This window comes from Miniopterus schreibersii (genome assembly GCF_964146895.1).
Source record: "Miniopterus schreibersii genome assembly, chromosome: 8".
Classification (NCBI taxonomy): domain Eukaryota; kingdom Metazoa; phylum Chordata; class Mammalia; order Chiroptera; family Miniopteridae; genus Miniopterus; species Miniopterus schreibersii.
Window position 1 is genome coordinate 23,197,245 of NC_138109.1, and position 23,626 is coordinate 23,220,870.

The following is a 23,626-nucleotide window of genomic DNA, read 5'->3' on the forward strand; positions in this document are numbered from 1 at the left end:
AGAAGAAAAGCAGCCCCTTTAACATTTCTTGTAATGTAATGTACCTTTTTTTGTTTGGGAAGCTCTTTATCTCGCCTTCAGTTTATTGACAGAAAAATTTTGCAGCACTTTTTTTTAATCCTCACCTGAGGATATGCTTTCATTGATTTTTTTTTGAGAGCGAGAGAGACATCGATGTGAGAGATGCCTGTTGTATGTGCCTGGCCTGGGAAGCAAACCTGGAACCTAGGTATCTGCCCTGACTGGGAATCAAACCCACATCCTTTTGGTGTACAGGATGACATGATGCTGCAATAGCCACCCAGGCAGGTCACCTTTAATTTTAAATGATAGTCTTGCTGGATAGAGTCTTGGATTCAGGTCCTTTTCATTACTTTGAATACTCATGCCAATCCCTTCTGTCCTGAAGTGTTTCTGTTGAGAGAAATCAGCTTACAGCCTTTTGGGAACTCCCTTTAGATAACTGTCTCTCTCTTGATGCCTTTAAGATTCTCTCTTTGTCTTTAACCTTTGCCATTTTAATTGTGATATGTCTTGGTGTAGGTATCTTTGGGTTCATCTTGATTGGGACTCCCTGTGCTTCCTGAACTTGTGTGACTTTTTCCTTCACCAGGTTAGGGAAGTTTTCTGTCATTATTTCTTCAGACAGGTTCTCTATCCCTTAATAAATCCTGTTTTAATATGCCTTGATATTCAGTTTGCTAGTATTGTTGATGATTTTTGTATCAGTGTTCCTAAGGGATATTGGTCTACAGTGTTCTTTACTGTTGTGTTTGTCTTGCTTTGGTATCAGGGTAATGCTGGCCTCATAGAATGAGTGGGAAAGTGTTCCCTCCTCTTTGATTTTTTGGAAGATTAAGTTAACTGTTGATGCTGTGCTCATCCAAACATTCTTCCTTAATATTACCAATAACTCAGATGAAGTTATTGGTAACTTCACAGAGCTGTACAGAGCTGTAGTAATTAAGGTTTTTTGTTTGTTTTTAAAATATGTATATTTTGATTGATTGCAGAGAGAGGAAGAGAGAGGGAGAGGGAGATAGAATCAATGATGAGAGACAATCATTGATTTACTGCCTCTTGCACTCCCCTAACTGGGGACGGAGCCCACAACCCAGGCATGTGCCCTGACTGGGAATTGAACCTTTACCTCCTGGTTAATAGGCCAATGCTCAACCACTGAGCCATACTAGCCAGGCAAGTTTTAAGATTATATCATAAAAGAAACATACAAAATACTTTATTTCATCATAATAGTAATGAAAGGATTGTAAATTGAATAAAGAAAACATTTCTCCCATCCACCTGACCCTCAAAAAAATTGTATTTAGATTGTAATAGTATAATTGATAGCTCCTCATTCAGTCACTGTCTTACACTAATAATAGAAATATAATGGCCCTGTCCGGGTAGCTCAGTTAGTTTGTTTTTCTAATATTCCAAAGTTGTGGGTCCAATCCCCAGTCAGGGCATATACAAGAATCAACCAATGAATGCATAAATAAGTGGAACAACAGATTGATGTGCACTGTTAAAAAAACGGTGGTTGGAACAGATTTTTCTGGAACAGAATTTGGCACTATATAAAGCTATAAAAATTAAGCATTTTTTGACTCACCAACTTCATTATAGGACATTATCTTAAAATTATAGATACATGGAAAAGGTTAGGTACAGGGGTCCTCTCTACATTATATATATATTAATTCAGAGTTAGAAATCACAACATCCGAAAATAGAGAATTGGGTAAAAAATTGTACACATACAAGAGTGCAGCTATAGAAGTACTGATATTGAAGACAATTTTACAAATGTAGAGTATGTTTTCATTAAAATGCTTTTATTTATGCATAAAAACTCCTCAAACTTAATATTGTCTGTTAATAGTAGTCTATTTCTGGGTGGTAGTAGTGCAGATTGTTGACATTTTAATTTTTACTTCTCCATTTATCCATCTCTATATTTTTAACTAATTTATGATATTGCTTTTATGACAAAACAGGAAAAGGTGTTTTTAAAAATTGAAAATGAGCCCTGGCCGGTGTTGCTCAATTGATTGGGCATCGTCCCACATACCAACAGTTGCTGGTTTGATTCCTGGTCAGGACATATGCCCAGGTTTCAGGCCTGATATCCCCCCCCCCCCCCCCCCCCCGCTAAGGGGCATGCATGAAGTAGATAATCAATGTTTCACTCTCATATTGATGTTTCACTCTCTTCCTCTCTCTCTCTCTAAAAAAGTCAATTAAGAAAATTTAAAATGAGATGAAGCTAGAAAGCATAGTTAAATTCCATGACAGAATCTGTATCTAAAAATAATTTTGGTATGCTGGGATGATGAACCAAATCCAGTGAAATTTAATCACAGTGGATGAATAGGTAGGTAGATAAATAAGTCAGGCATATTCCTGGATTTGAAAAAATCAACTGCAGCTAATATAGGAAGTGGGAATTGGTGCCTAATAACATATGTAAAAGACTTAAAGACTTTAATTTATTCTAGCCGTTTTCTCTATGTAAGCAGCCAGCTCTTCTCTTCCCATTTATTCTATTTCATCTCACAGCCAGCATAGTCTCTTGATGGGTTGAGACCTCTGGTGCTTCCTTACCAACTGACATTTTAAGTGTTGTCACCATCTGTTCTAGTCATCTATTCTGACTTTGTTCAACTTGTTGTCTACTTGGAGTCTCTATTCCCCTCACTTTTGCATTTTCAAATGTGACCCGTACTTCAGAAATCCAGCTCAAGTTCTACCTTCTACTGGAAGTCTATCATACTGCGGTCACATTTTACTCAAATTTATTTAATTCTGGGAATTTCACATATTGAGAAATTAAAATTAAAATAAAGCTTCTGACTTTATGTGCAAAATTTGAAATAATGCAAATCCTCTTCTATTAAAAGTCACATAATTTCCTATTGCCATAGGACATGCAGTTTTTTAAAAATTAGTTTTTATTGATTTCAGAGGGGAAGGGAGAGAAAAACATCAATGATGAGAGTCATTGATTGGCTGCCTCCTGCATGCCCCCTTCTGGGGATTGAGCCCGCCACCGGGGCATGTGCCCTGACCAGGAATCGAACCTCTATCTTGTGGTTCATGGGTTAACACTCAACCACTGAGCCATGCTGGCTGGGAGGATATACAGTTTTAATGATAAATACCAGATACCTTTTGTTGTTTTTCTTTGTGAACCATCAGTGTTCTAAAGTGTGGGGTATTAATCAGCACCATTGCTGGAAAATTTTCTCCAGAAGCAGTCATTTTAAATGGAAATTAGATATTGTAAGCTCCTAAGAAGAAAGCCAAAGTGATTACCATGATACTTCTTGCTGCAGAATATTAAAGTTAATGCACATGGTTAAAAAAGCAGAATTTAAAAACACACTTAAAATAGTTGTAGAATTGTGTATTCTGAGAAAAATATGGGGCTAGGTGAGCCTAGTTCAAATTCTGAATTCAGCACTTACCCACTGGGTGCCTTTAGACAAATAACTTAGTCTCACTCTGTCTTTTGTTTTCTCATTTTTAAAATGGGCTGCTGACAAATCACATAGCTCATAGGGTTGTTTTAAATGATAGGAGCATGTAAAGCTCTTAGGAAAATGCCTAATCCATACTATGTGCTCAAAAACATCGAGTGTGATTATTCCATAGGGAAATTTAATCTTCAGCTATTTAGTTTAAAAATGGAATGCATCCCTGTATAAAATATGACTATCCTGAAAGAAATTTCCTTCCTTGATAGTTTCAGAGAATAGGCAGGATACTGCCAACCTCTTTGAAACCATGCAGTGAGGAATGTAGACAGAATTGGAATGAGAGGAGATACTTTTTCCTTCATTGTAAGCATAGTATTGCTTGTTAAAGAAAATCTGGAACGCTCAGAAAAATATAAAGACAATAAAAAATTGTTTATAATCCTACTACTATCCCAGTACTAATATCCATAGATGCATTTTAGTTGAGTTCCTTCTGGTCACCCTCCCATGCATTAATTTTTTTAATGTACACATATGTTATTTAACACATACACAGAAATGGAGGGTGTTTAGCCTAGAGAAGTAAACTATTGTAGCAGTCCAATTGAGGGATGTTGGGGACCCTGGTCTAGGCCATTGGCTGTAGAAATAGTTTTGAGGCAGGAGACAAAGGTATTTCTGAGGTTGAATCTACAAACTTTGGTGTGGTGGTTTCAAAAATAGTCTGTTAGCTCTAGCTTTTGAAAAGAAGAGCATATTTGCTGGGAAAGGTGTTTGTTTTGGACATGTTGAGTCTGAGATTTGACTAGGACATCCAGATGGAAATGTATGACAGGACAATTGAGTGAGATATATGGTAAGAACTTGAGAGATAATCTGTTTGGGACATGAATGAGAGTACCCCAGTAAGAATGTTTAAAATTGTAAGAGAGGATGCCTACATGGGCTAATTTTTATATACTATATATCTGGCCTGTCAGTATACTTAGCTTTTTTATTATTTTTTAAAAATATGTTTTTATTGATTTTAGAGAGGGAGGAAGGAAGAGGGAGAAACATCAATGAGAGAGAAACATCAACATCCATCGGCTGCCTCCTGCATGACCCCTGCTGGGGAATCAAGCCTGAAACCCCAGCATGTGCCCTGACTGGGAACTGGACTGGTGCATGGGTCAATGCTCAGCCACTGAGCCACACCGGCTGGAGTATACTTAGCTTTTAAGGGTAGGAATAGAGTCTTCATCCCCAGTATCCAGCACAGGATTGCCATATAATAGGCATTTGTGGAATAAATGAGTTTACTGAAACAAAGAAAGGGCTACTTTTTTGGTCTCTGTAGAATCCTAGTGAACTTTAGGATGTCATATTTATTACTTACTACTTCTTTCTCTTTCAGTTTTGTTGGTTGCCTAAAATTTAAATTCCATTCTTTTTTACTGCTTCCAATGAAATAATTTCTTGTTAAAATATTATTTGGATGGCTATAATTCACTCATTTTATATTTTCCATTAAATTTATTGGGTGACATTGGTTAATAAAATTATATAGGTTTTGAGTATACAATTCTATAATACATTGTCTGTATATTGCATTGTGTGTTTACCATGCAAAGTTAAATTTTGTGTTTTTAAAAGATTATGGTGAAGTTTGGTGACTATTCAAATGCCCAGAATATGCCCATATTGAGTATGTTAAGGAGACCTTACTATTTAATTTAACACATGAAAAAGATTTAGGGATATTAAGATATATATAAATCAGTATAGAGCATACTATAAACATAAATATCCATGGGGTATTGAATCTTTGAAATTGTTTAACTTGCGGTAGTCTTAATGGAGTGTCTGGGTCAGAAGATAGATTGGTGACAGGAGCGTTCTAAATGCAAAGGTGGACTGTGGAAAGACCCATCTCATCTGTATGCACTCTGCTCTTCTCTGCATACTTTGGCTAGCAGTTGGTTAATTTGCATGTGTAGTTCCAGCTGTCATGTTGTGTTGACTCATTCTGAAAGCTCCATGAGGATAGGCTCCCATGTCTTTCCCCAGCACCCAGCACTGTACATAGAGTAGGCTATCAATAAATTTTTGTCAAAAGAATAAAATGGTGAATGTATTCAGCAAGCATCTAGTGAGACTTGAGAATGTCCTGGAGGGGTGTAGGGGGGTTAGGCCTATAAAGATTGATAAGTTGTAATGTCTGATCAGCCTCAAGGAGCATAAAACTTGCTATACTGAATATGAATTTGTAAAGCTCTCTGGTTTTTAGATTAACCAATGCAGACATTAAATAATTTGCTGACGAGCCCAGCCAGTGTGGCTCAGCAGTTGAACATTGACCTATGATCCAGGAGATCGTGGTTCGATTCCCGGTCAGGGCACATGTCCGGGCTGTGGGCTCAACACCCATTGGGGGACGTGCAGGAGGCAGCCAGTCAATGACTCATCATTGATGTTTTTGTCTCTCTGTCCCTCTCTCTGAGATCAATAAAGATATATTTAAAAATGAAAATAAAAATAATAATAATTTGCTGACCTAAAACAGAATTTCTTCCTAACATACATTTTAATAAATTCCATAAGAGAGATTTTTGTGACATCTTACCTATGTAACAGATAAACACATACTCTGTGTTGCTTGTCTCTACTTATTTAGCTGAGAAGAGGATTGTTATAGGGTCAGTATTATGATCCTGTTACTCAGTTTTTTTCTTCTTTTATTAAATTTTGGGACTTAGTCCTGGTCATTATGGCTCAGTTGGTTGGGTGTCATCCTGTGCACCAAAAAGTTGCCGGTTCAGTTTCCAGTCAGGGCACATATCCAGGTTGTGGGCTTGATCTCTGCTAGTGTGTGTGCAGGAGGCAGCCAATCAATGTTTTGCTCTCACATCAATGTTTCTCTCTACCTTTCTCTTCCTTTCTCTCTAAAAATCAATTTTAAAATTTTTTTTAAAAACATTTTTTTTTTTTTTAATTGGGATTTGGTTAAATGAGGGCAAATACAGAAGAAGCCCACTTTTCTGAAGTGACTGGTAAAGCAGAAAGATACTTAATTGAATGGGTATACTAACACAGCTTAACTGGGTTGATCATTCCAGTATGCAAAGATCAGATAATCCAGTGTGTTAGTTAAGAGAGTTTTTACTGCCCTAGTCCGTTTGCTCAGTGGTTAGAGCGTCGCCCGAGGGACTGAAGGGTCCTGGGTTCAGTTCCCGCCAAGGGCACATACCTCCTTGGTTGCAGGCTCAATCCCTGGCCCTGGCTGGTGTGGGAGGCAACCAATCATGTGTCTCTCACATTGATGTTTATCTCTCCCTCTCCTTCTCCCTCTCCCTCCCCCCTCCCCCCACCCCCCTGAAAAGCCATGCAAAAATATGGGTGAGGATTTTAAAAAAAAAAAAAGTTGAGGTTTTTTTTGTTTTTTTAAGTAACTAAGAACAGTCATTTTTAATTATCAGAACTGATATAGGGACTTTTAGTGTGGAAACTAAAGCTGCAGAAAATCCAGTGGAATCCTGCAGCTATATGTAGTTCTTTAAGCAGAAAAAGCAAAGGCAGGACATAGGAATCTTTGAAAAGATTATTCTGAGGGTAATGAATTCACCTAATGCAGTTAACTCAGTATAAAGCTATTCTCTGAAAATCAGACTTGCCAAAGTCGCACCAAACCAAGAGTTTAGAAACTGTTTATCCCAGTCAGAATGTATCCTTACAGGGAGGGGCTTTTATCCTGCCTGTCTTTTTTGTTGTCTTGTTGTTGTTGATCCTCACCTGAGGATATTTTTTCCATTGATTTTTTTTTTTGAGAGAGTGGAAGGGAGTGGGGGAGGGAGGAGAAATAGGAGAGAGAAACATCCATTGGTTGCCTGCTTCACATGCTCTGACTGAGACGGGGATCAAACCTGCAAGCCAAGTATGTGCCCTCGACCTCGAAATTGAACCCGTGATCCTTCTGTGCTCAGCCAACGCTTTAACCACTGAGCCACACCAGCCAGGGCTATCCAGGCTGTCTTAATTTAACATGATATCATCAATTAAGCATAAGCAAAACCTAACCAGTTAGAAGAAATAAACTAATAGAAGAGAGCAACTCTGTGGAACCTAGAGAGAGTCCCCAAACAAGAATTTGGCAGTAATTTTAACAAACTCTTAGTGTTGGACGAGTAATTTAACAGGCCTGATTGTGGCTCTGTTTTCCTTTGTTTTAGATTTTGTACTCACCAGATAACCTCTTAGATAAATGGGGTATCCTGGGTGGTAATATGACTATCCCCTCACTGTAAACAGTAATCATTTGACTTACATGTTAGTTTTTGAAAATAAACTTAATTAAAAATAAAAATGTAACATCAGCCTTTCATAAATTGGTTAGTATAAGTTAAGCCTAATCAATTCTATGTTTGCAAAAAAAGAAAAACAGGATTTTTTTTGAGCTGTAGAGCTGAGGCCCATATTCAGGAATAAGTCTGATAGAAGGCAGAGACCAGTCTTAATTCTTGTATACCCAGTGCCTGGCACATGGCCAGTGCTCAGTTTAATGTTATAATAATGAAACTCATTGAATTTTAGAGATGGTAACTTTAGACCTCAAGAGAGAACCACTATAAGCATTTTATGGCTCTACTCATAGATTTATTCTTGTGTCAGAAGAGCAGTTCTGCCTTTTCTTAAACTCAGCAAAAACAATTCATTATGCGTTGAAAATAGAATCCTCTAAACAAGCCAGAGTCTATAAAGGCAAATAAAAGGTGTATGCGTCTTTTAGAAAAAAAGGGAACAAAGATAATCAGAGACAATCTGTTTCATTGTTTTTATTTTTTAAATAATTAATACTTTAACTTTGTTTTTTAGACCCTATTGCAATATGCAAGCAACAAGAATGCATCAGAACATATGGTGTATCTTCTGGAGGTATATCGACTTGCCATCCAAAGCTTTGCCAGTGCACGCCCATATTTAACTACTGAATGTGAAGATGTCCTATTAGTGCTTGGCAGATTAGTACTGTAAGTTTAAGAACTTAAATCACTTTTAAAACTGAGTACTTTTGGTTGTAATGTTTGCCTGACTTCTGGTTACTATGGCATCATGCTATTCAAAGCACCATTAGAGTCATACCTTTGCATGAAATTTCCTTCGTTCTGAGTCTTCACATTCTGGTTCCCAGGAGATAAGTACTGTCCAAGCCAAGCATCATAACCCAGTTACCTCCAGGCTCTTTTCCTGCTCAGGTTTAGAATCCAAGAAGGATAGATTTTTCTGTCTGTCCTCAGGTGTAGATCAATTCAAGTGACAGAGTATCTGTAAACTGTTTTGGTCTTAGACTTAAAGGAACACGTTGGGGAAAGGGGACACATTACGAAATTCTGCAATTCTGTTATATTATTGGAACTAAGAATTTTATTAGCAGAAAATAATCAGGGTGTAACAGTATAAGATTACCACCCTGAGAGTCCATGATAATTTAGCTGCTGTTTTTATATTTGGCTGCCTAGTAGCAGACAAAATTACACCTAATGTAATTTTCAACTGCAAACTGAAAAAATACAGCAGCTATTTAGTTTTTATCTGGGATATAATCTTGGTTTCATCTTACAGATTGTTTGTTGGGATAGCTTCTAGTCTGGGAGGTCCATTTTATTTTTCTCTGGCCTCACCTATCTAATTTTCCAAAACCTTTAATACTATACCTTTTATGGAACACAAACATTCCCAGTTTTATAATCCCATTATCCCCTCTACTAAGTCCATTTTCTGTATTACCTACTAATCCCTAAGGGATAAAGCAAGGGTGGGGAACCTTTTTTCTGCCAAGGGCCATTTGGATATTTATAACATTCTAAGGTCATACAAAATTATCAACTTAAAAATTAGTGTGCTGTATTTGGTCAGACATTTGATTAACTCACCCCTAATGTGATGGCTGGAACTGCTTCTCCATGGTGAGGCCTTGGCAGAACCAGACCAAATGAGTTCAGCCCTCAGGCCAGACGTTCCCTACCCCTGGGGTAAAGTAACATTTTGCAAGATTTTAGAAAGGCATTGGTTTATTGGTATTTTGAGTTGATCTTTGTGCAGATTGTTACGCATTTCCTTTTTTAAATTCTCTTATTTTTTCTGGGTATTGGTTAGGGTAGAAAGAAGAAAACTTTTTTTCTTGCTTGATTGGTTAGAAGTAAAGAAGTGGCCTTTCCGATCTTTCTGTTTCCTATGCAAATGACAAGAACATAAATAGATGACAGTTACATGTATTTATCACTTTATCAGCTGAATTGACAGGAACATGAGCTCCTGTTTTGGTTTCTGGAATCAGAATGTTTCCTGTATGGGCACTCCCCTTCCCCCCCCCCCAACACACCCCAATTCACTAAATAAAACTTCTTGGTATATGATTTATAAAAGGTTTATATTCTTACTAAATGTATTAAAGTAACAGTAACTACTAGTCCTCCTGGTTTTTTCTTTTTTAAAGTTGAAAAGCTAATGTAACAATATTGAAGAAAATTTTGAAACATAAAAAAACAAATTTAAAAGTCTAAATATATATAAATTATATATGTTCAGTATCAGTGTCATACTGTATTTGATTATGACTGTGGCCATCTTTATATCCTGACTTATATGTATTGTAGGAGTTGTTTTGAATTGCTGCTTTCAGTGTCTGAAAGTGAACTGCCTCATGAAGTCTGGGTACTCTTTCTTCAGTCTCTACAGGTGAGTTGATTTGTGCTCAAAAATGGTACCTGTTTAGGTATCCAAGACACCTAATTAATTTTTCCCAGCAAACTAAATTTAGAAACTTAAAACAAAAACAAGTTCATTATATATTGGTATTAAGTTTGTGAAGTAAGAGACCTTTCAAATGAAGGGAGTATGTTAAAAATATTTTTTTTCCATTTGTTTTTGTTAGCCTTTACATAGAAATCAGCGAGGAAGTTTTCATTATTCAAAAACAGTTTTAGACAGGATAAAGATATTAAAAATGTAAAATTGTGTATGGTTATAAGGTAGCAGTCTTTGGATCATTCATAGTACACTTATCTAGTAATTTCCTCCTTATAGTTTAGGGACTATGTCAAACATTATAAGTCAAAATAGTCATCATAAATTCTATTCATGCTTTTTACTTACAGGAAAGCTACATTGGCTTGATTATCAGCTTTCTAAGGGTGAGCAGATCAGAAAGTAGCAAGTTGGGGAAGGGAGAGAAGAGGGTCGGAAGAAAAGCAGGTGTACTGCTGGCAACAGGAGGCAAATTTGCTTGTTACTGAAAAACAATTCTTAAAAAAATAGACATATATAAGTAATAATAGCTGTCATTTATTTATTATCACTAATTAGTGCCAAGCACTGCTCTACATGTTTTGTATCTTTTAATCAAATTACAAACCGTATAATCATTACAAATGGGGAAGCAAGCATAGAAAGTTTAATTAATTACTTTGCCCAAAATTTTACGCAGATTTTTATCCAGAGTTTTGTTAACTGCTTTCTTGAAGATCCAAACTCCATAGTAGCTTGACCTGTTTCATGAAGGCACAAGAAAAGATTTACATATTAACAGATACCTCATTATTTGGAAATTTCATATAATCCAAAATGAAATGTAAATCTTTTTTTCTTTGGGGATAAGAGGTTTTTTGTCATGTTCTTGGCCTATTTTAATCCCTGTAATGTAGTACTAGTTCCTCACATAATTATACAGCTGCTAAAACCATCTTTCATTCTTAACTCATTGATTTTGTTACTTTAAAAAAAATTATATATAAATATATATATAATTTAATATATATATCTTTATTGATTTCAGAGAGTGGAAGGGAGAGAGAGAGAGAGAGAGAGAGAGAGAGAAACATCAATGATGAGAGAGTCATCATTGATTGGCTGCCTCCTGCAAGATCCCGACTGACTGGGGATCGGGCCCGCAACCTGGGCATGTGCTCTGACCGGAAATCGAGCCGGGATCTTCTGGATCCTAGGTTGGTGCTCAACCGCTGAGCTACACCCGGTGAACTTACTCTTTGTTTTGAGACCTGCCAGTAGTTTTGTCCTGGCATATGACATTCAAGGAGGGCAAATCTAATTATTATTATTAGAGCTGTTGCTATTATTTTTATTAGTATTCTTTGCAGAGAAAATACTCTCACATTTCTTTATTCTTTTCTTAGACAGTATGCCTGAATAAAGTATTTCCCTTTTCTCCTCATCTGTATAAGTTTCTTATCAAACATTTAGGATATATTTTGATTGTGTTCAATAAAATAAATGCAGTAGAGATACAGATAAATGTAAGGTGCCCCTTTTGAAATCGAAAAGGTAAAACCCAGAAGTTTTATTTTAAGTGATAAATGGGACAAGGCCACAGATGTTTTGAGGGTTCCTTTAAAAAAAGAATTGTTTTATCAGAGCAGGCAGGCCACAGATAGAACACTCAGTCACAATTTAAAGCTGTGTAACCCTTCCAGACTTACTTTCTATGGATATAAAAATATACTTTGAGATAGATTTTTTAATAAACAAAAATGAGATCCTATATTTTGTAACTTTTTTGAAACTTAATTATTTTATCATTAATGAGGTTTCCCGGAACTCTCCCCACACACACACTTCAGACACCAGCTACAAACCCAGGTTGTTACCTGGACTTCTGACTGACTGGTAACAGATTGGCAGTTATAATGACCCCCTCCAACTAAGAATGCCAAGTGCATGTCAGGGTTGTTCCAGGCTGTTACTTATACTTCTCACTGACTGCCGTAAACCAGAGGTTCCCATGACCTCCTTGTGATTGATTAAATTGCTGAAGTGGATCACAGAACTCAGAGAAACATTTTGTATACTAGATCACCGGTTTATCATGAAAGGATATAACTCAGGAACAGGCAGATGGGATAGGTAGAACAGTGTACATGTGAAGGGGCGTAGAGCTTCCATGCCCAGGAGCGGTGGATGAAGATCAAATATTTTACAAATCACAATACTGTAATCATGGACATACGTCTAGGATTGCATATGTAGATCTCCCTTTCTGATGACTACCTGGGATTCTGCTGTGTGATTAAATAGTACTAGAGTGAACCATCTTGTGCTAGTATTTGTGTATTGCAGATTTCAAGATGTGAACTAGGATATTTTTACCTTAAAGAAACAATTTAAGTTTTACGATTGTTTTTTAAATTCCATCATAGTTTTAAAGATAATGTTTAATATGTTTTTTAAAGTAACCTTGCTGTAGTACATATCCATTGGTAACAAAGGATTACACACATCGTTCTTACTTAGAATAAACTGTATTTTGAACAGATGAAAAAGTAGAAAACTTTTTTGTTTTTAACCCAAACTGTAGCTTTTATTTTAGTTGCTATGTATCATGGTTGGTTATAGTATTTTCTGCCAAAGTATAACGGTATAGGTATGTTTAGATACTACAAATGTGGTATCCATACACAGCAAATTCTGAAATTTTTACATGCAGTCTTTACCTTCACTGCAAAGTAAATGCCTGTTGTCTTAAAGAGAAAGAAGCCTGAGGACAAGTCAAGCAGCATTTGTAAAAAATATTGCTGTTAGTAAACTATTAAAGGGGAATATCAGTCTCAATGTCAATTTTATGTCTTCAATCCTTTCTCAGTAGAAGGTAATACAGCATATTGGGAGTGTGTGTGTGTGTGTGTGTGTGTGTGTGTGTGAGAGAGAGAGAGAGAGAGAGAGGAACCTATAATCTTGATGTGAAAATTAAGTGGGAAAAATGAACTTTATTTTTTATATTTCACTTAAATGAATATAAGATTATATCTTAAGTCTAATTTTCCAAAGGAATAATATATTGCTGTAAGTGGAAGCATATGTTCCTTGAGAATTTCAGAAGTCTACAGTAAGGGAAAACAAGTTAAATTTTTAGAATATGGGAACAACCAATAATCCTCACTAGTAATAAAGGATAGTGAGACATATACTTAATCACTGATGCCAAGTTAAATTTCTAACCCCTTTTCCCCACCCTTTGTGTACGTATTTTATAAGAACAAACTATTGGCAATTATATTTTGTTTTATGAGGAGATAGAATGACAGCTAATAACCTAGACTTTTCACGATACTTTATATAGGGCGAACTCTCATTAAAAAAGCCATTTGATAGAATAATTTAAATAATTTAAAAAGTATGTAACAATTGGTGTCATTAAGTAATATTTCTATTCAAAATAATAGGTTGCCAGTGTGAATACTACAGAATTCTTTAAAGGAAAGCTGTACCATTGACCATAAAATAATTTAGTAATGCAGGAATGTAAATTGAATTGTGATGAATTGTGATGATAATTTTACCTAAGGGGAATTCAGGGAAACCTTTTAAAGGTACTGTTTAACTTAGTGAAAACACCCTAGTTTCATTTAAAATAAGAGTAGCACTAGAATTTCACAAAGCTTTGAGAATAGTCCCCCTCCCCCAAGATATATAGGCTCTTTCATAAACATTCAGATATATTTAAAAGGCAAAACTGTCTATATTGCTTATTAGCCTGTTTTCTGGATGTGCTGTTTTTGTTTTAGGAGTCACATGATGCATTATTGGAATTTGGGAATAATAACCTACAAATATTGGTTCATGTTACCAAGGAAGGGGTGTGGAAAAATCCAGTTCTTCTTAAAATTCTATCTCAACAGCCAGTAGAAACAGAAGAAGGTAAGCCTTAAAACTACTGTATTGAAGGGGGACTTCATTCTAAGAGAATTAAAATTGATATGTGGGTTAAAATTTTGTGAATTCTGTTCTCCTTGGAATAGTAAACACTAACCATTAGCATTTAATGTTGTTGGTTTTTAATCCTTACTCGAGGACAGGCTTAGGGGGGTGGAGGGAGAGAGAGAGAGAGAAAGAAAGATGTAAGAGAGAAACTGATTGGTTGCCTTCCGTATGTGCCCCAGCAGGGGATCGAACCCGCAACCCGGTGTGTGCCCTCACTGGGAATCGAACCAGCAGCCTTTTAGTGCACGGGACAATGCTCAACCAACTAAGCCACTCTGGCCTGGTAGCATTTAATGTTTTGCCTAAGGATTCTTGCATTTTTTTAGGTCAGTGTTTTAAGTGTTCTTTTGCATTTACTTTATTTTTTTTTTTTAAAGATTTTTTATTGATTTTTCAAGAGGAAGGGGGCGGGGGAGAGAAACAGGAGAGCTACACATCATCAAGTGACTCCTGTATACCCCCTACTGGGGATTGAGCCTGAAACCTGGGCATGTACCCTGGCTGGGAATTAAACCAGCAATCCCTCCATGCCTGGGAATAAGCCCAATCAACTGAGCCACACTGGCCAGGGCTCTTTTGCACTTATTTTAAAACATTTCATTGAGTAACAATGTTCACACAAAATTCCTGAGATAGAAAAGAATAATCTACTTCTAGACTTTGGTGTATAATAGAGCTTAACATTTGTACACTGTAAGCCTTTATTATTGTGCTTAAAGGGAAATGTAAGTGTGGTGAAAAAAGTAAATGTAGGAATTTAGAAGGGGGCGGGTTGTGTAGATAACATGCCTGTTTTCAGGTGTGGGACCTGTGAAATGCTTACAACCTGGTGGGGCAGGTAAATAGAGCAGAATAGGATATAGGGTTGACAGATGTGGCAGGAAATAATATGAAGGAATTAGATTGGAGAGAGTTTTAAAAGAATTGCTAGGATACAACTACTAAGTTGATTTCCTTGAGGAATAGAGTTGGCAAGGAAGAATAATGCCAGAATTTCATTTCTGTATGATTGAGAGAATACCATTACTAAAAATGAGAGTAAGGAACGAGGAGCTATTTGAGTGGGAGATATGATTATGAGTTCTTTTGTAGAATTTAGTGCCTGTGGGACTAAGCTGGAAAAGTCCAAGTGAAAGTGATCTGTTTTCTATCCATGCTTTTTGACCTTGACTACATATTAGCTATCTGTGGAATTTAAAACCAAAACACACACCCATGCCTTAAGGCCAGGCTCCACCTGCTAAATCAAAATCTCCAGAGGTGAAGCTCTGGCATCCAGACCTTTTTGAAGTGCCACAGGAAATGGGCGCCTCCCACCTATAAGTGGTGGGAATATAAATTGGTACAACCTCTGGAGATCAGTTTGGCAACGGGTCGAATTCTAGGAATTTTTTCCATAGATATAGTCATTTATGTGTGGAATTGCCTATGTTCAGGACTATAAATGGTGGCATTATTGAGGATTACCAAAGATGGGCAACAACTTGCAAGTGTATTAGTAAGAGATTGGCTAAATTACAGTATACCCACACAGTGGAATACTCTTCAGTTAAAAGTATTGAGGTAGTTCTAAAGGTACAATGATGATAGAATGAGGTTTATGGTATATTAAGTGGGAAAAATATGTCTTCGGTACTCAAAATATTTTTGGAAGTATAAACAAGAAATTGGAAACAGTTATTGTTTTTGGGGAGGGAGACTGTGGGACTCTAGTCAGGATAGGAAGAAGACAGGTTTTAACTACACCTTTTTGTATATACCTTTTGAATTTTGTGTCATGTGCATATATGATATTATCTAAAAGGAATTTTAAAAACCTACAGTTGATTCTGATACATACATAGTTAAGACTGGACCAGTGGTTTCTCTCTCCCCTGCCTCCCCAGTGGTTTATTGTTAATATTAATGATTTCTACCTCATATGTGTCCTATAGACATAGTAGCATGGGTATTACCTGAGAGGCTTGTTAGAAAAGCAAAATCTCAGGTGCCATCCCAGACCTACTGAATTAGAATCTGCATTTTAATAAGATTCCCCAGGTGATTTGAAGGCACTTTTAGGTTTGAGGAGCACTATTTTAGATGAACCACTTAAAGCAGTCTGCTTGTTCACCACTTGTCTTGATATGCAATATTCCCACCTCTATTCTTTAAATAATACTATGTAAAATGATACCACACAGTTATTGAGTGCCTGCTGTTCACAAATTGAGGGCTTGTCCAGAACACTGTGCAAATAAGTGCTCAGGTGCTTAATATTCACTACTGCTCAGCAGCATTTTCCAAAGTGTGTACTGAACCAGGAACATATTTACATTGTACTAATAATATGTGTAAAAGGGTTCTCTGGTCAAATCAGTTTGGGAAACGTTGGATTAAATCAAAGTGGACAGTTTTCTTTATTGCAGGACTGTTCAGAGATTTGACCAAGGAATCCTTTTTTTTTCTAGGACTATCTCTCAGGTCTTTTGGTCGGTGGAACACACTTTGAGAAATGCCTGGTTTAGAGGAAAGAGCACCACTGGCTTTGGAATTTTTGGCAAGTTACCTAATTTCTCTGAATATTAATTTTCCTAACCTTAAACTGGGGATGATAATACTTGCCTTGGTGGTGGTGTGAGGAATAAATGAGAGGTATATAAAAACACTCAGCTTAAAGCTTGGTACCTCATAAGTGTAAGTTGTAGTTGTTAATATTACATAGGTTACTTGTTTCTTTTTCTTGTACTTATGCTTATAGTTCATTTCACTATTTCTGATTATCTTTACCAGAAAGTGAGGAAGGAGGTAAAATAATTAATTTTGATGAAATGTTAGTAGCTTTATTAAAAGCTTTGGTGTTCCAAATTAAACTACTAAGTAATGTGGGAAGCATTAACAGAATTCTTTTATTTTGCTCTCCGCTCTATTAGATGAGTATTGAGACCAGATTCAACTTCCCAGTTATATCAACTGAATTTTTTATTCACTAAAAACAACATCAAAAGATATCAAACTTTCATCATAACAACTGTGACGTGTTATGCAGTATGTTATCAAAGTGTTTTCTTTTTCCTTTTTTCTAGTCAATAAATTGATTGCAGAAGAAGGACCTTTCTTTCTGCAAATGCGAATAAAACATTTGTTGAAATCTAACTGCATCCCTCAGGCTACTGCTTTATCAAAACTGTGTGCAGAATCTAAAGAAATTTCAAATGTGTCATCTTTTCAGCAAGCCTATATCACATGCTTATGTTCCGTTCTCCCTAATGAAGATGCTATTAAGGAGGTGAGTAGTTTTAATTGTATATTTAACTGTTCAACAGATTGAACATAAACTTATGTCATAGGTAGATTTGAAAAGTAGATAATTAAAGAATATGCAGATGTTTATGTTTGAGTAATGGTTTGCTTTGAAATCTTTAGATGTGAAAGTTATTTTTTTCTTAAAGTAATGTTTTTTCTATGTTTGGGAAATGCAGAAATTATTAATAGTGGCATCAAGGAATAAACTAAAGAGAATGGCCCTTTAGCTTAAATTATTTTATACATTGAACTATAGTCAGTCATTGTTATCGCTCTCTTGCATACACCCTTAATTCCTCTTCTGATCTCTCCCTTAATTATACTTATTTGACTAACTAGTATCCTGATTATCCCTAAATTTCCACCAAATCTATATCTTAGCCTGCACCAGTGATGCCAAACTTGTGTGGAGAAACACCTGCCAACTAATTTTACTTTAAATCACTCACTCTATTTCTTTAGTCTGTTCACTCTCCCACTCTCTTAGATTACTACTTCATACTTTTTCTTTCTCTTCAAACCTATACTATAATTTGTGTCCCATGTCACTCTGTTTATGAACTTTCTATTTCTCTGAAGAAATTGAGGCAATTATAAGAGAATTTCTAAAAGCTCCTTCCATGACATCTATTCACAGGCTTACAGCTATGCATATACTGTTTCTCTTTTATTGCTAAGGATATACCTGTTCCCTCAACTTAGATCAATCCCCTTGACTTCTGTATGAGATCCCATCTGCTCTTACCCCCTCAAGGGTAATGCTACCGCAGTTCTCCTTTTCTCTACTGCATCATTAATTTCAACCTCTGCTATAACCATCTTGCAAGGATTTCTGTTGTTATTTTTCTTAAGATCTTAAAATTATACTTCCTCTTCCAATTACCACCCCATTTCTGACCTGGCCTTTCAGGGTAATTTCTTGAATGAATTTACTAAATTTACTGTTTAACCTTTTTATCTTTGAACACATTCTTTTTTGTTTTTTAAATATGTCTTTATTGATGTCAGAGAGAGGAAAGGAGAGGGAGAGAGAGATAGAAACATCAATGATGAGGGAGTCATTGATCGGCTGCTTCCTGCACACCCCCCGTGGAGATCAAGCCCACAACCCGGGCATGTGCCCTGACCAGGAATCGAACCCCGATCACCTGGATCCTAGGTCGATGCTCAACCGCTGAGCCAGGCCCAACCAGGCAATCAACTATTCTTTAAAAAAAAAAAAAAAAAAAAAAGGTAGCCAGAATAATCTCTTAGTTAAGTCACTCCCTTGGTCATAGTCATTCAACATCTTTCCATCTTTTTCCGAATAAATCCAGAAGTCTTTATTCTATATGACATGGCCCATGGCTACTTCTCTAACCATATCTTGTACAATTCAATGCTCACTGCTGTCCAACCACTCTGTCTATGCTCTTCTCTGAACAAGTCAAACGTATCCCTGACTTAGAGTGTTGTACTTAGTATTTTTCCTGCCTGGAATGCCTTTCCACAAGATAATTTGGATGGCTCATTCTACTGCATCAGTCACATTTCTCCTTGACATATCCGATAGGCCTTCCTCACTGTCGCATCTAAAATAATATCCTATCTCCTGTTATACTCTGCCCTATTTTTCTTCAATAAATATTTTCCATTATTATTATAAATATATACAAGCCCATCTAAAATGGCCCCCATCACTCTTTTCTTTTTAATCACCTAAGGATACATTGTTGTTTTTTATTGATTTTAGAGAGAGAGAGGAACATCAATCGGTTGCCTCCTGTATGTGCCCTCACCGGTGATTGAACCTGCAACCTAGGTATGTACCCTCGTCAGGAATCGAACCCACAGCCTTCTGGTGTATGGGACAACACTCCAACCAACTAAACCATCCAGCCAGGGTAGTCCCCATCACTCTTTGTCCCCTTAACTGTTTTTTTCTTTATAATACATATTACTACTGCTAGACATACATGCTTATTCTGTTTCCTCCCACTAGATTAAAAACTTTGTAATGACAGAGATATAGGTTTGTTGTTTGCTGTATCCCTGCATTCTAGAATACTTAATGACATAGTAGGCACTCATAAGGATTAACTACAAGCCTGTATGCTAATTTATGTATTTATCTTGTTGGAAAGGGTAAGGTGATGGGAGACTGCTTACCTCTAAAAGCATCTGCAGTATTTTGTGTTTGGGAAGCTTAATAAGGGTAAGATGTAGTATTGGCTATTCATAGCACCAGAGGAATTGAGAAGAACCAAAAATGCTAGACCTTGGATTTGATTCCTTTTCATCTTATAACAATATCTTTTTCTCTTAATTTCTCAGCCTTTGTTTATTTAAAACCTGTTTTGTTTCTAGCATTGTATTAAGCATTGGCAAATACAAAGAGTGTGTATGGCCTGGTTTGGTTGCCAGAAACAGTTATAGGGAGATGAATAGTAAGCCATCTGATACTGCCCCTAAATTCAATAGAAGTGTAGAGATAGAGAACATCTTAGTAGACCGGCATAAAAGGCTTTATAAAAATTGATCCTTGACTTGGACCTTGAAATACCAGTGGGGTTTGGAAGGGTAGAAAGAATGGTTTTGGAATAACTGACTGTGGTAGAGACACAAAAATGAATGTGTACTTTGCAGGGACCCCCTAGAGAATACTTTGCCTGGGGCAGAGAGTGGGTATTGAGATCTTGTGAGAAATAAGATCTGTAGGGTGAGGAAAATCCAGTGCATTCGAGCTTAGATTTGATGCAGTGGAAGGTTTTGAATGTAGGAAGTGAAATGACTGAAATAAAGTTTTAGAAAGCTTAGATAGAAAGGGTATGTATTAGATTTAGGAGAAGAGATTGGAGTTATTAGCAAGAGGAGAAAGGACAAGGCTTGTTAACAGGACAAAAATAGAGGAATTGGCAAACTATGGCCTGTGACCCAACTACCTGTTTTTGTAAATAAAGTTTTACTGAAACAGTCATGCCCTTTATTGACCATGGCTGGTTTTTGCTTTACAGTGGCTGAGTTAAGTAACAGAGCATCTGGCCCTTAAAGCTGAAAGTACTTTCTATATGGCCTGAACAAAAAATGTTCACTGACCCTTGCTCTACAGGAGTCAGATTTTCCAGTGTATTACAACCACTACATATCATTTTGTCTAACCTGTGTTTTACCAATGATGAAACTAAGGCCAAGATGGTAATGTTTCCAAAGCCCTACCTGCATTAAGCTAACTAATGTCCAAGCCCGGACTAGAATGCAAATTTCCTAACTCCCTGGCCAGCCCTCTTTCCACTGTACAATTTAATTTTCATTTGGTAAGCATTGGTGAGCATGTTCTAATAGGAAACTTCTTGGTGGTTTATCATTCCATTTATACTTACACATTTATATATTGGTGTGATTTAAAATATCTTATAATGGCCCAGCCGGGCGTGGCTCAGTGGTTGAGCGTCGACCTAGGATCCTGGAGGTCGTGGTTTGATTCCTGGTCAGGGCACATGCCCGGGTTGCGGGCTCGATCCCCGTTGGGGCCCAGCAAGAGGCAGCTGATCAATGACTCTTTCATCATTGATGTTTCTATCTCTCTCTCTCTCCCTTCTTCTCTCTGAAATCAATAAAGATGCATTTTTTTTTTAAATTTTTATAATTGGGGTTAATTTGTTAAATAAATAAATGCAAAAACATTTAGCACACATCATAGAATTTTTTAAAAAGGAACACTAGTACCATCATAATTAACCTCTTATGCAGTGATGCTTTCTTTTGCAAGTAACAACAGAATTAGAGAATTTTTTAAATTTGCTTTGGAAAAGTACTAATGAATCAGTAGATGTTCATTAACTTAAAATCAGCAGTTCTAAGGTAGAAGAGTTATATACATATTTTGCCATCTACTTCAGAAGAGTTAAATTAACTTGAGCAACAGCTGGGAATACAAGTACTTGTATGTTGGCACCCGTGGGTGTCACAGTAATAGGTGTGTGTAATTGGAAACCTCTGCTGGGGAAGATTTAGCCAGAAACGTACAATTAAGAAGAATTGATGAGGTTAGCTTGAAAGCCAAAATTCAAAACCCCAAATTCAGAACTCCATGGAATCTTCAAGTTGTAGTTTGTAAATACTTCATTTAGAATTGAATGAGATAACTTTGCTGTTAATTTTACGTATGAAAAGATTTTAATGAAAATTGCAGACTTAACATCGCCCTGTGTCCCAAGTGGATGTTTCTTTCCCCCCCCCCACTACTGAAAGAAAAATCCTTGCAAAGATTAAGTTTTCCACATATAATATGAAGGATGATGTTTTAACATGAAGCACTTCTATTATTATGAAGAACCAGGAAATCTTTCGGCAAAGTTCTTGACACAGTTAAGGTAGGGGTCCATTTCGGTTTTGGTCCTCGAATGAACTACATCTTCAGTGGTTAAAGTGGTTAATAGACATAGTAGCAAAGGCTTGTTTCTTCTCTTAATGGAGAAAGGAATAGACAAACAGGGCCTAATTTACTCACCAGTCTAACACTGCTGGGACTTGACACAGTCACTAGGAAAAATGATAAACAGAGCAAATACATTTAAACAGGACCCATTGGGAATTCAGTTTGGGAGTATAAGAAAAAGTAAACAAGGACATAGAAATTCCAGGTGTCTTTTAAATAAGAAACAAGATTAAGATGGATCTGGAACAACAAGGAATAATAAAGTGTATAATTAAATTTAAAATTAAAATCTGAATAATTTTACTTTATTGTTATGATCATGTGGGAAAATGAGATGTACACTCAAATACACTAAAGGTAAAAAGGCTTCCTGAAGAAATTGAGGTTTCGCCTTTTTAAATATTTTATCTCTTAAAGCAGAGTTGTTTTTTAATAGCTTTGAAGTGGCCTCTTTCCATGACTTAGTGTGTATCTGGATCTCACTTTCATATGAGGGTTATGTGTGGATATTTTGGTTGATATATGATTATGCTGGAGGAATCATTATGGAGAGTTGGTCGTCATTTTCAAAAATTCACTAGGACATTGTAGGCTTTTCTTAGATACACACAGTCATAGGATTTAACTAGAAGCATCAATGACCATTTATTTCTTTAAGAATCCACTCAATGTAGTGATGATCTGTAGTATTGCTACAGTTTAAAAGAAGTCAGAGTTTTAGAAGCCTTTGTTATTAGTGTAGATAAGTGCATGTGAGGCAAATGAGTTCTTGAATTGGAAGGTTATACAAAAATCCCCTCATAAACTAGTCCTACCTTCTCAATAGAAACCTTGGTGGAAGTAAAGCAGTCAAATGAATGGATAATAAAAATGTGTGAAATAGCATGCTTAGGTGTAATGGACCTCAGTGAGAAGCTTCAGTATCAGGCATATCATTATATTTTAAAATGTCAGGTAAACAGCAGTATTAAGCATGAGCTAAAAGAATGTTAGTATTTAAAGTTTACTAGAAAATATGTAACACTTGGAGAATGTTGATTTGAAGTTTAAGAAATTGGGAGAGATTAGGTTCACTTTCTCCCTTTCCATAGCTTACTCCTACTCATTCTCTAATTCTCATCTTAGTTGTGACTTCATACAGGGAGCTCTTTTTGATCCCCCCAATTGGGGTTAGAATTTTCTTACTAAAGGTATTTGAAAAAATACTCTGTATACCCCCATTGTAGCATTTAACATACATTGTAGTTCTTAGTAATTGCCTGCTGCTTCATTTATTATACCTGACTAGACTGTGAGTTCCATGGGGGCAAAAATCAGGTGGGCTTTATGCCCAGTACTTTAGCACAGTATAGGTACAGTAGCACTGCTTTGACACATACTTTTTTTTTTTTTTTAATGTTTTTATTGATTTTAGAGAGAGAGAAGAAGGGAGAGGGAGAGAGACATAGAAACATTAGTGATGAAAGAGAGTCATCAATCCGCTGCCTCCTGCATGCCCCCAGCCGGGGATTGGCCCCACAACCTGGGCATGTGCCCTGACCGGGAAATGAACCAGCAACCCCTTGGTGTGCACCGGATGACGCCCAGCCTACCGAGCCACACCTGCCAGGGCTGAAAAAAGTTTTAATTGGATATTGAAGGATGAGATCCCCTACCAGGGATCCAGCCCACAACCTGGGCATGTACCCTA

At 36.6% G+C, this 23,626-nt stretch overlaps 1 protein-coding gene across 2 annotated transcripts in view; it reads left to right on the top strand.

The window, feature by feature from the left end:
- Positions 1 to 23,626, top strand: part of RLF (RLF zinc finger) — a 61,214-nt gene that overhangs the window by 18,058 nt on the left and 19,530 nt on the right. The window contains exons 2-6 of one of the 2 annotated variants that reach the window (XM_081144374.1): positions 8,337 to 8,491; positions 10,118 to 10,199; positions 14,039 to 14,171; positions 16,685 to 16,773; positions 17,300 to 17,502. In XM_081144374.1, coding sequence (XP_081000500.1) covers positions 17,341 to 17,502 — 162 coding nt within the window. In that variant the 5' untranslated portion in view covers positions 8,337 to 8,491; positions 10,118 to 10,199; positions 14,039 to 14,171; positions 16,685 to 16,773; positions 17,300 to 17,340. The remainder of the gene's footprint in view (positions 1 to 8,336; positions 8,492 to 10,117; positions 10,200 to 14,038; positions 14,172 to 16,684; positions 16,774 to 17,299; positions 17,503 to 23,626) is intronic. The other variant, XM_081144373.1, reaches the window with a different exon arrangement.